The 13,158-nt window shown below is 33.2% G+C and overlaps 1 protein-coding gene across 1 annotated transcript in view; it reads left to right on the top strand.

The window, feature by feature from the left end:
* Positions 1-2,038: 2,038 nt before the first annotated feature.
* The window catches only part of LOC106115497 (BMP and activin membrane-bound inhibitor homolog), a 66,681-nt gene continuing 55,561 nt past the window's right edge, over positions 2,039-13,158 (top strand). Inside the window, exon 1 of the mRNA XM_013308907.1 lies at positions 2,039-2,440. Within this exon, the coding sequence (XP_013164361.1) occupies positions 2,335-2,440 (106 nt within the window). The 5' untranslated portion in view covers positions 2,039-2,334. The remainder of the gene's footprint in view (positions 2,441-13,158) is intronic.

Here is a 13,158-nt window from a genome sequence, read left to right as displayed (position 1 = left end):
GAGCAAAATGGAGAGTCATTATAGGTTATTAATATACAAGGGCCGGTTGAGACGAGGGCCGGCCCTCGGATTGAACGCATTCCGGCCCTAACAAAGGGCCTCGTTGCATGCTGCCGTATACTCTCTTTGTTTTTTACAAAGCCCTGTCAGCGTTAGGCTAATAACGCACTAGCGACCATAAATACAGATTTATTTATATTACTATTATTCATTTATTAACCTTATTCTTAATATGTTACATTTCATATAAAAAATATACAAAATATATTATATTAAAAATAGAGCACCACCGGCTGCGGAGTCCCATGACTCAAACAACCAGTGGTCAGGGCTGCAGAGACAGGAACTTAATCCAATTGTTTAGGAAGAGCTTCCTGAGATGTTGGTCGAAACTCTTCGCTATCATTATTATATTATATAATAGAATATTTATTATTACTAAAGTCGTATAAATTTATAAGTTCATTTTGAATTTGAAACCTATCTGTTAGGAATAAAGTAAGTTAACCTTCGTTAAGCTAACGCAATGGTCTAAAGAAATGTACAGAAATTATCGAAATGGAAAAAAAGCAAGTAATTCTGTATGTAATTAAAATGCGATTAGTACTTGTATCCTATGCAAATAGATTTGGTATCTATATTTTTAAAGTCTAACTAAAGATAATTTCTATATACTTGAAATCAACATAAATGTGAAATTATATTTACACATTTCACTAATTGGCAATTTTATTTATTATCTATGGTTTTATTATGGAAAGTTTAAATTTTTAAAAACACGTTACAAACATGTCATTCCTTTATAAGTATGTGATTACAGCTTTATAAAGGTTAAAATATACTTTTGTTATAATTTTTTATTACCGTTGTACAGTTCAACGGTAATAAAAAAAATATATAGCCGATAGTGCGTTCGTAGCCTATACTAAGTAGCGATTGAAATGAATGCGCCGTTCGATTTTTAAATGAGAGCCTTTCGTCATCTCTTTCGTTTTATTTCTTTTACTCGTTCACAAATAAAACATTTCTCTATTCCCGCGGTACATGTGGTCTTAAATGTACTTGTATGATGAAATGTTTATGGTTCCATTTTGATATAGTTTTAAATATATCGAAGTCGTTGTGATTACTTAATCTATGAACATTTTTATATTCTATGAGATCCGTAGTCAAATATACGCATAAGCAAAAGATTCAATCGATGTATGAATCTGCGGATTTCATTACTAAGTAACTCCCTAACTAAAAAATATGTAGATGAAAATGATTCATTCCAAAATAGGGCCTAAGAGGATTAAGTTGGGGGCGACAGCTATTTTTTTAATTATTATGTTATATTTTCACTTCAAAATAATCTAGAATGTCAATAGTTCTTTGAATATAACAAAGCATGGCTCAATACATTTCAAACGCTTTATCTTTTCATCTATTCAGGTAGACGGTATCCAAATAAATACATTTGAAAGTAACAATTAGCTATCCCCGTTCTGGCACCCGCACTAAAATAATTAAACGCCACCTCGAAGAAAGTTGCGGTACCATCGTAAAAACAATAGAGAAGCGCGCTAAAATCATTCCCAAATGGTATTAAAATTTTGAATTACTTAAAAAATTTATTCTAAAATGTGTCTTAAGTCCAGGAGCTAAAATAGATATTATCTTGTTTACATTCTTTGGATCCCAGTGTTTTCTATTATAGTGATGCTGTTACATTTATCGAAGATTTTACATAGTTTATACGCATCAATAAAAATCGTTACCAATTGCCGAGTTTTAAATTAAAATTTTTGGCAAATACGAAAGGTACTACTATACAAATTAAAATTAAATTAAATCATTACAATTGTCTCAATCAAACACAGATCCTTATTGAATATACACAATTTCATAAAAACAAACTGAAAAATAAACAAATCATAAAATAAAGATGCGTAAATAGTCGATAAATATAAATTGCATTCTAAAAGCGCACCACTACACAGAAACAGAAGTCATTCGCTTGCTCGCTCTTCGCCACTGTTTCTGTCTCACATTGAATTCTAACATCAGCCAATAGTTGAGTTATGTCACTCGAGCAAAGTGGTTGTGTCGTTTGGTTCGTAACGCGTTGAACGCGTGCTCGTTTATTTATATTTTCATAAACATTTACATTGATATTTGGTTTTTGCAATGAATAAAATCTGACATTTAAAAAAGTAGGAAAGGAAGATTGTGATTAAATTATAATTAAGTTAAAAAAGTGACATTTAGTGTTGTGATGACTTGAAACTAGTGATGTATGTAGAACTATTTTGTAAAGTTATAAATTTTTAACAAGTTTTAATTGACAAAGAAATGGCGTTTGTTAATTTTAGTTTGTGTTTGGTGCTAATTTTGTACCAGTTTTCAGTCGCATATAGCGATGAAACATCTTCGGAATCAGCAGATCTTGGTCTAATGGGTTAGTATTAAAATATTTACATACATATCAAGCCATTAGAATTGTAAACATAAAAGTATTGTCAATTCCATAATGAGACGATCCACCGGTTTTATGAATTTATGATAATTAACCTAACCTCTTAATGTTAAATCAAATATTAACTTCACAACATTATGAATTTATTTATGAGAAGCCCATTGTGTTTTTGACTTTATTATTTTTCGTCGTATTGTTTATGGATCTTTATTATTTTAAAGGCTTGTTCTAGTCAATGTTATTTTGACAAGATAATCGATGAATTTTTGTAAACCACGACTGACTGAATACCGCTAGTTTTGAATTTGCCTATATGCAAATTATAGAGTCCAAAATTATATATCTGATACCTACTTATTTTACCTTCATTTTTCAACGCGTAATATTATATGTTTAAATTACTTTATGTTTAAAACAGCTTTAAATGAACAATTTGATAAGATTTTTGTGGTATAAAAATCGTCCGTGTTATTTAGTAAGTTCAAAGTTTATCACAATCGACCACATATTTGGTAATGCTTTTTTTCACGGCTCGATTACAGTCACTGGCTTGATATAGGGTTACGCCAAAGTACAAAGGTCAAAGATTTGATTTTAGTACATTTTAAATAAGATTTATTAGTAGAATTACAGCTATTTTATGTAATTTAATAGAAAAATCTTCTTAATTTTTTAGGTTCGTACAATTTTGAACAATTTGCAATGTCCTATAACTTAGAAAAAAAGTATAAAATTTAGCAGATTTTTTAGATAATTCTGCCGGCAGTCTAAACATACAGTTATATGGCGGTCAATATACATATCATGTTACTACTATTTTTCTGTTTCTACTTTTTGTTATCGAAACACGAAAATACTAGTTTTTTGTTAGTGGAAATCACATTTATAGATACACTTGATTTAGCAATGATTAAGTCAAAGATTAAATACCTTTCCTATTAATGACTCACTCTGTAAATATGATAAATAATTCCAGTGTTTTTATTATGTATATGACGCGATTTGTTTTTTAATTAACTGGGTAATATAAATGGGTCATGGCAGTGGAATAAAGAAATCTTTAGAGGTTTTTTTGATACTAAGGAACTCCGACAAATTCATTGTTGGTTTGGATTTGCATGTTGATATCTCCATATAAAATGTTTTGTAGTTATACAAACATGCATGGTTCTCCGCTCAGTAGTTAATAACTTATTTACTAAATTACTGTTTTACTTACAATAGTTGAAAAGGTTGGTTTTTTACCTCCTAACGTAAGATTCAGCATAAGTCTGACACACGTATAATCCGGGTAAACGATTGTTTTTCTTTTTTCGTTATTTTCTGTAAACGCAAATGGCGACAAGCAGACAGGTCGTGTCTAGTATCGATCGATTGTGTGATGTCACCGGCCAATCCATCGCGTATCGTGATCTGATAAGCAGCCGCCGGCGCCGCCCCTATCAGTTGGCAATGACGATCTCAAATTCACGACGTCCACTGACGTACTTCCACTGAATTCCTGGCCATTGAACTGAAAACAACGTATCGATAAAATGTCTTTAGTTCTTATTGTTATCTGTTACTTGCATTATTTGATTAATACCATTAAAGTATGACACTTTTATTTTTTCTTACAATGTGAAAACTTTTTAGGTGTTAGGTATATTTTTACCCAGTATGTAGGTATAAATTAAGCACTTGATAGACGAAAAAAAACGCATCGTTAACATTTAACGACCGCCATATTGAGTTTCCTGTGACGTCATAGTCTATGACACACTGGATTAACAATCTTAGCACATTTGTTGAAATCACTCACAGAATGTTCCAGAATAGCTCACATGTTACCCATATACAATGTATTACTTCGGATAGCGAATAACGAATCAAATACGAAATTCTTCTGAAGTAATACTGAATCATTATTATTAAAATGTTCGTTATTCTTTTTATTTAACATTCTAATAACTTTTTGAACGATATTAACTATACTTAACGTATAAGTATTGAAACAATTCGTAAATTACATTAACATGTGTGCGTCGCGCGCCGAAACGTCGGGCGCCAGTGACGTCACAGACAACGCCCGCTACACCCCAAGGCAAAGGTAAGCTGTCCATTCAGCCAGCGGGACTATGATAGATAGCGTTCATAACTCATTAGACGCTGATATTATCTGTACTAACTTTACCTTTTATACTTTTTATTCTAAATTCTCTTTGTTTAATCCACTTAAAATATTAAAACCGGACGATTCCTTCGGATTAACTGATAAAATATTCGATAAATGCATTTCGATGACATTGATTATGAAAGAAATTTAATTGTTTTCTTGTATTTTTTAAAATTTGTTTTGAAATGAAGATAAATTGTAAAACGGGTATTTAATCACTATAAACTGATTCACGCGCACCCAACGGGATCCGCTTTCACCACTTCTCTAACAATGGCGACTTGGCTTTTAATTGCGTACGTGTTCAACAGTTACGCTGTATTTATGTTCAAGCTTTTACTATTGTAATGGATGGACAGAAATATTGACTAAAATATTAAGAGTATAAATGTCACAAAATATATTTTACTTATCCTGGTTTTGTTGTCAAATGTACCACAAATATAGAGTACATATAGAGTATTTAGACTTAGGTTAGTTTGTTTATAAGTTGTAAATTAGCATATTTGATAGACTGTGCAAATATCAAATATTTGATTAACAACCGAAAAGTAATTTTCGACTTAACCTCGTGGACTCTTGAAGCGGATTTTTTCTTAACAGTTTTTATTCTTTATCTTTCTAAACGTTTGCAATCCGACGGCATTCCAAACAACTATCTCTATGTTAAATTAAAGATGCAATTTAGAATTCGTCCCGCCATCAATTTGAGGCATCATTATACGAATTCTTAAAGTGGCGGCAAAAACTCGATACGATAGATTTATGATCGATCTGTGTAAGTAGACAAGACTTCTTTTTTCTTTCGCTAAATCTAAGAATAACTGTAATGAACAAATTTTGATGTCTACTTTGTATGCGTTTTTCAAGATATGTTAATTCTCTTACTTCTTACTATTGTAAGGAAAAAAATCCGATACTGTGTCTGTACTGACGCAACACTAGTCTTACTAAAATGTCGATGTTTATGTCCCCTCACTAATCATTTTGCCACGTGACTTTGTAACGAAAGCCTTTCGCGCCAAAGTATTATAACTAATAATGTCTAAAACTATCTTACTAATATCATAAATGCGAATGTATGGGATATGGGATGCATGGATGTTAGGTGTCTCCAGAACGACTGCATAGATCACGCTGAAGTTTGTCATAGATGTAGACCATAGTCTAAAGGAAATTATTATTAAGTTAGTAATTCCACGCGAACGAAGTCGCAGACGACAGTTAGTGGATACATATTATAGTGTTAACACTTTCAGTGCCATTAAATCTTCCAATAAAAAAAATAATCAAGTCGCCTAAAAATCGTTATAGTATTGAATGTGTTAAACATCATAAAATTTAACGGATATTCACAGTAAATGGGGACGGTAAAGACATTAAAAGCGTGGTCCCATGTACAGGGGAAGCTAATCTTTTATAAAAATAATTAAAGGGTGTCTCCGTTAAATACTTGTCTGGCGCCAAAATTGTAGACGGCGCCATCCTGGTGTGTACAACATTCACACCATTTCCAACCTTAGAACGTGTACATAAGTGTTATAATTCAATGTAGTTATAGAGAGGAGGGTAACTTGGGGGATATCCAACAAGCATACCATTATGTTGCGATTCATTATAAAGGGGAAACTAGATTGATACTAGATACACCTGCTTAATGAAAGCCATATGTGAAGCAAATACAACGACTATATTTATTATAGGGGTAGTCAGAGGTTATAAAGACGATATTTTAATAGTGATCTTTGTATAGATGCGCAGAATTTTTTAAATTTCCAACCTACCCTCATTTTGATTGCGGTATTCAAACTAGCTAACTAATTATCATTGTGACAAATTACTTGCAATAAATTTGCAAAAACATCCATATAAATACCAAATTAACATATGTTTCTACCGTGGAAACCATTGTAATATTTTGTACTAGCTGCCCACAGCGACTTTTTCCGCGCGCAATTAAATAAAAAACTTAATAAGTTGTCTATGTTTCCTTCCATAGTATGATCTATGCCGATTTCAGTGAGATCCATGCAGCCGTTCTTCACCTTCTATCAGACATCTATCTATCCAAACATTCGCATTTATTATATTAATAAGATTTGTTCACGCAATACATTCCGATAGCTCTCTCTTTTTTTACATCATAAGGTGGCAAACGAGCGAGCGGCCACCTGAAATCGCTGATATAGCGAAGTGAACGTTGCCCATAGACATACGCAATTGCATATGCGTTGCCTACCTTTAAACGACGGAGGAGAGGATGCACAGAAAGAAAATATATTCCCTTTCCATGCATCCTCTCATCCGAAAAGTCCAGTTCCACTTCCCATCCTTTCCTTATAATAAAAAAGGTGGGAAGGGAAAGAGGACTAAATTAGGCCTCCGGGACGCATACTCAACAGACTGTACGCGGAATAGCTTCCACTTGACGCCTGTCTTCTGTGTGGTCGTGGTATTTCACCGGGCGAGCCGGGCCAATACGTGCGAAGATGTTAAAGCGGGCTCTACCACGGTTCGGTATCTCGTCCGAATATAATGCATTGTTCAAACTCTCGACGCACGATTGATTATCTATTTTTATATATTACATATACCCACTGCTTACATGTACGCAGATGCGTCATCTCTCATGAAGTTGTTTTAAGAAAACAAATCGGGTCGAAATCTTTCCGCGAATCACTTCGAATGATGACTGTTGAAAATTGTACAAAGTGTTAAGAAATTCTCAGGATTTAAAATGGATGAAGTGATTTTATATGTAAAATAGCTATCACTTGCAACACCGGCCGCGTAAAATTAAAAAAAAAACTTTTACTAACCTACGTGTACACAATACGTTCTACACCACAATTCAGCGTGATCCATGCAGCCGTTCTGGTGATACCTTTTAACAAACATCCATTCATCCAAACATTCGCATAATATTAGTAAAATTTAATTTGCATTAAACTTAAAACATATTATCTACGTACTCAATTGTGTATTTTGCATTTCCCTTTGGATCTATAGCGTTTTTTTTTTAATGTAAAAGACGATAACTCGTTTCGGTTCTCGCCACAATATGACTTTCAAATGAGTTGGTAAACACATGAACGATAATTATCTACACGCACTTTATGGTAATTTTATTTTGAGTAATGATATTTGTTAGTCCATTTTTAGACGGTCAATGTTTTGTACGGCATTTATATTATTGTTAGGAAAGTTTTAGTTTTAATATTAACTTCCAGACTAAATACGTAAGGCAATGAATTAAAAATCAATAATGTGACCAGTAGCAAATATAATTTAGTCACAAATTTTACACTGCAAATTTTGTTGCACTTGTGTTGTGAAAAAATCGTGAGTTTGTTTTTAAAAAACTTAAAACATGCTACACCTACTATGTAAAGAATGTTGATGTTTCGGAACCAGAGTCCGTAACTGATGTTTTAATTTCCACGCCTAAATAACCGTGAAACATTCAATTATGGCATTCTTTAAAGCGTACGCCAAAAAAATATTTAAAAAGAAAATTCATACCCACAATAAACAATTTATTTTAAGTAATGTTGCCAATTAAAATGTCAAACGTTTCTAGAATTGCGAGTTCATTGTTTATTTTATCTGTATCACACGACCATTATAAACCATTGGCGCCGTACTAATTGCAATGTAAGCTGATAGGTGTAAAACAGGGGCTGGTTACGACAGTTGCACCTAACTTCCGCCACCCGCCGGAAATGTGGCGCCGGCGCTGCGGTCGCGGTGTCATTCGAGCGCGGACCGTCACACAATGTGGACTTAACGCATCGCTGCTACTGTAATTAGCAATTTGAATTCTATATTGTATTGTTAATGATGTCCGGTAGTGAAACTTTTTGATGGGTTTCAATTAGAAAATCAATTACGACTGACCCTTCGAACAACACAGGGTCACTGAAGTCTGATACAATGTGTGTTAGGTGGACGAATTTGCAGTTACCGTGGAAATTATGGACATTGTCTGATCTTAGGATATTTTTATTGTATTCTAATACAATATAGCATACAAATGGACACAATTGAAATCTTACTTATATTATAAATGCGAACGTTTAGATGGATGTATGGATTTTTGTTAGAAGGTATCTCAAAACGGACGCATGGATCTTGCTGAAATTTGTTATAGATGTAGAACACATAGTCTACTAATTAACTTTATTATTTCACCGCAAACGAAGTCGCGGGCGACAGCTTGTGTTATTATATTTAGACATGTTTCAGAAACATTAACTGTTTATATACAAATATATATACGCTAGTATGCCGCGTCTGTAATATAAGATTAACATAAAGTAGTCAGCTAGGCTAGGACCTTGCGAATCCCGTCACGAAGTACACTGCAGTTAAACACCTCATATATATGCGACAGGCATAGCTTGTCGAAGGTGACTTTGACACTTCGATGGTAAGCAGGCTCGTCTATTCGATGCCAACTTTGGAAATGTCGGAGCTTATTTATTTTCATGTTTTGTTTGCATGCTGCAACTTCGTATTTTAACAATGAAAATATTTATAAAAACTTTAGCAGTTTATTTATTTGTGATTGGCTGTCGAACGCGACTCGTTAGTAGTCTATGTGTTCTTTCAGATTATGTTCTATATGTATGCCAAATTTAATCGAGCTCCGTTCAGCCGTTCTGGAGATAATCTGAAACAAACATCCGTCCATCCATCTAAACGTTCGCTTTTATAATATTAGTAAGATATAGTAATTGTTCAATCGGATTACTTTTATTGAAGCATTTTTGTTATAAATGGCGTAGGCTTAGTGAAAATAAACTGTTATATATGTTTTAAATGTAATAGTACATTTACATTATTAAAATGTGTATTTATTATTTCTATCTTGGCATCGTTCCTGCATTTAAATAACATATAAAATGACAATTTATTCTAACAAGGTTAACGTACTTTAACTGCATCTTTCCAGTCCTTTCTATATATGTTCAAAGATTTCTAAATATTATATATGTCTATTGAAACATACACGACAGTAAAACGCGGTCTTGTGATTTATAATGGCCACATAGCAATGGTCCTTGGTCTTACGAATATCGATTGTAGAATAAGTAATCGATTAACATGTTTCGAATATCAATCGATTTCTGTTGGCATCGATTATCCATTGTTCGGATGCCAATGGCTATCGAATGTAAAATGACATTTGCCTTATAAAGTTAGATTAAAAATACAAAAATTGGTTTTAAACATCCTCTATTTTTTAAACACTAGCGGTCGCCCGCGACTTCGTCTGCGCGGGATTAAAAATAGATATTGGCCGATTCTCAGACCTATTTAATATGCTCACAAAATTTTATGCGAATCGGTCAAGCCGTTTCAGAGGAGTATGGGAACGAAAATTGTGACACGAGAATTTTATGTATAAGATATTCGTAATTGGATATTTTCGATTCAAATGTAAGTCAATTTTTTTAGATTTTTAAAGATCGAAACAAATGAGGAATGATTTACAAATGATTCCAGACAAGTGTTGCAAGTTGAGTGGTTAAAAAAAACGTTACTGTTTTCGTGTGAATTATCGTTGTGATCATTCTTGATTCGTTGGCAAGGAAGTTGACTCAAATGTTAAACGTCCGTGTAATGTTTTATAGCTTTGATTCCCAAACGTGGGTGGTCCAGTATTTCGAGCAATTGCATTTGTTTTTTTAAAACATTGAACAAACAATTTATGATTTCTGCTTTTTAGAACACGCTCTATAACCCATATTTATAAGATACTAAATTACTACTACTACATATGAATACGATATACAAATGGTCTTAATAATCTTAATTAGATTACTAATATTATAAACAAACTGTCGCCCGCTACTCCGTCCGCGTGGATATTTAAAAAACCTAAATAAATAGATAAGTTAAATAATAAGCAGCTCTTCAAGGCATAAATTCGAAAAAAAAAAGAATAAATAGTATCCTATGTCCGTCTCCTGGCTCTAAGCTACCTCCTCACCAATTTACAACCATATCGGTAAAGCCGTTCTTGAGTTATAAATAGTGTAACTAACACGACTTTCTTTTATATATATAAACGATGTAAATGGTGGATGGATGTTTATTTGAAGGTATCTCCAGAAAAGCTGAACGGATCTCGATGAAATTTGACGTACATATAGAACATAGCATGGAACATAGGCTAATTAAGACGAAGTCGCTGGCGACAGCTAGTATCTTCATAAAATTAGTTTGCTATTAATACTTTTTCTAATGAAACATTTAATACGTGGGAGTTACATTTATTTGTGGTGTAGTTAGATCGCATTTCGACGCTCCCACGCATTGCTCTGTTAATAATTAACAAACGAGGGAGTTTGTTTAGGTCTAGTGTCAATGGGTCGACCCGAATTAGGAGACATTGCCTTACTAAAGAATAAAAATGTTCTCATAACCTTATGACTATCTACTAACTTAAATATACAAGAAACATATAAAATGTCCAAAATAAAAGCTTTCTTATCGTCTTATAACACAATATAAGATAGTATGACAAAGCATCAAGACGTAAAGGACGTTAAACCTTTATTCAAGTTATTCCTAGCTCTTTTGTATAGAATACAAAGGTACCAAAACAAACGCGTATCGTTTCTTAAATCTTTATTTTTTCTTATATTTTTATCTTATATTAAAACATTTTAATTTACGGTGTACTTAGTACTCATAATGGATATTGTTTGCAGAAGTGAGTAACATTTGTTCTTTATAAAATAAAGAAAAAACAATACATTTAAACCTAAACTGTGGACTGCGACATCCGCGCGGAATTAAAAAAAAATTGTCTATGTGATCTTCCAGAATATGTTCTACATCTATGCCAAATTTCAGCAAGATCTATGCAGCTGTTTGATAGATACCTTCTAACAACCATCAATCCATTGGCATTTATAATATTAGTATAATACAAAGCTAGATTAAAATGAAAAGTGTTAAAAACGTATACTATACATTTGTACGTATTTTTACAAATACAAGCATTTCGCCTAATATAATATTTGCGCGCCAAACGCTCTGACAGCCCACGTCGTGCTTGTTTATCTGTTCGCGCGGAGGCGAGGCGCCAGCGCCACTGCACGGAAATAATTGCCGTATTAATATAAGTTTTGTTAATCATAGATTATGTTTTTATCGATAATACATTTTTATAACAATGTTATCATATCACATCATTTTCTTGTCAAAAATGTAAATTCAATATATCGTATTACCGTAGTTATAATTCCAACAGGCCTTTTTTCATATTTGTATTACAACTTTGGAAATTTTGAACGACATTGTGCTCGTCATATTTTTCCATGGGGAGACAAATTAGCGAATGAATTGGGCAATAACGTGTTTACTGTAAGTTAATAATATCGACAAATATAAATATTGGAAGAAAATAGGACATTTTAGACGAAAACTTCTCGAAATGTTAATTTTACTTGTGATGTACGACAATTTTCATTGTATATTTCTGCTAAATAGTCTTTGAATTGTCTTTTAACTAACACATTTCTCGCACTAAATCTTTACTAAGGGTTTTCCTTAATACTGCAATTAGTCTGTTATTAAAAAAGTGTGGTCACCGCGAACTAGCGCAGTATATCGCCGTCTACGATTCGCATTAATTATTCAACACTTAAAGGCAACTGTTGCTTAAGAATTTTATTGCATTCCTAAATATTTTAAAGGCCTTTTTACGAGCAGTGCGCGGCCGCGATGTACGCTGTGACGTCACTCGCGCCATCTTGTGGGAGAATTGTTTCTCACTACTGTACTAGTTATATTGGGATTTTGAATAAAATACCCGATTATTATTCCATGAATTACTTTTTTAGAGCTATAGGACCTTTAGAGTTAATAGATTATCGACGCCCATAGATATTTGTAACGTCAGAGGAACTGCAAATGCGTTGTTTTTATTAGTTTCCTTTTTATTTGTTAAAATGAAAGGGCTAGTCGCATTTTAATTGTTGCATTTTAATTGTTTCAAGCGTCAATAGCCTAATGGTTAAGGGTACGGATTTTCGATCACGAGGTCGGGGGTTCGAATTCCGCCATTCGACTATTGTCGTAAACCATATCCTAGCACAAACATACAGCTTAGTTGGAATGGTAAAAGAAATATTAGTAAATTTACAAAAAATCTGCTAATATTTAATGCAAAAAAATTAAAAAATCTCTCGCTCGAAGTCTACCCTAAATTAAGGGTGATTAGGCCATATTCAACCACTCTGGCCAAGTGCGGGTTGGTTGACTTCACACATATCATTGAATTTCTTCACAGATATGTGCAGGTTACATCACGATGTTTTCCTTCACCGTAAGAACGTCGGATAAATGTACATATGTAAATCGGAAATGGAAAAACACAATGGTACATGGCGGGATTCGAACCCAGGACCTGCAGATTGCAAGTCAAGTGCTTGACCCCTGAGCCACCGACGCTCTTGGAATGTAGGTTAAGTTCTAGATATTTCATGAATCACTTTTAACTATTTGACGCAAATTGAGTTTATAAATATAA

The sequence above is a fragment of the Papilio xuthus genome, unplaced genomic scaffold (assembly GCF_000836235.2).
Source record: "Papilio xuthus unplaced genomic scaffold, Pxut_1.1 DF827789.1, whole genome shotgun sequence".
In the NCBI taxonomy this organism is placed as follows: Eukaryota; Metazoa; Arthropoda; class Insecta; order Lepidoptera; family Papilionidae; genus Papilio; species Papilio xuthus.
This window is presented reverse-complemented; position numbering and strand designations above follow the sequence as displayed.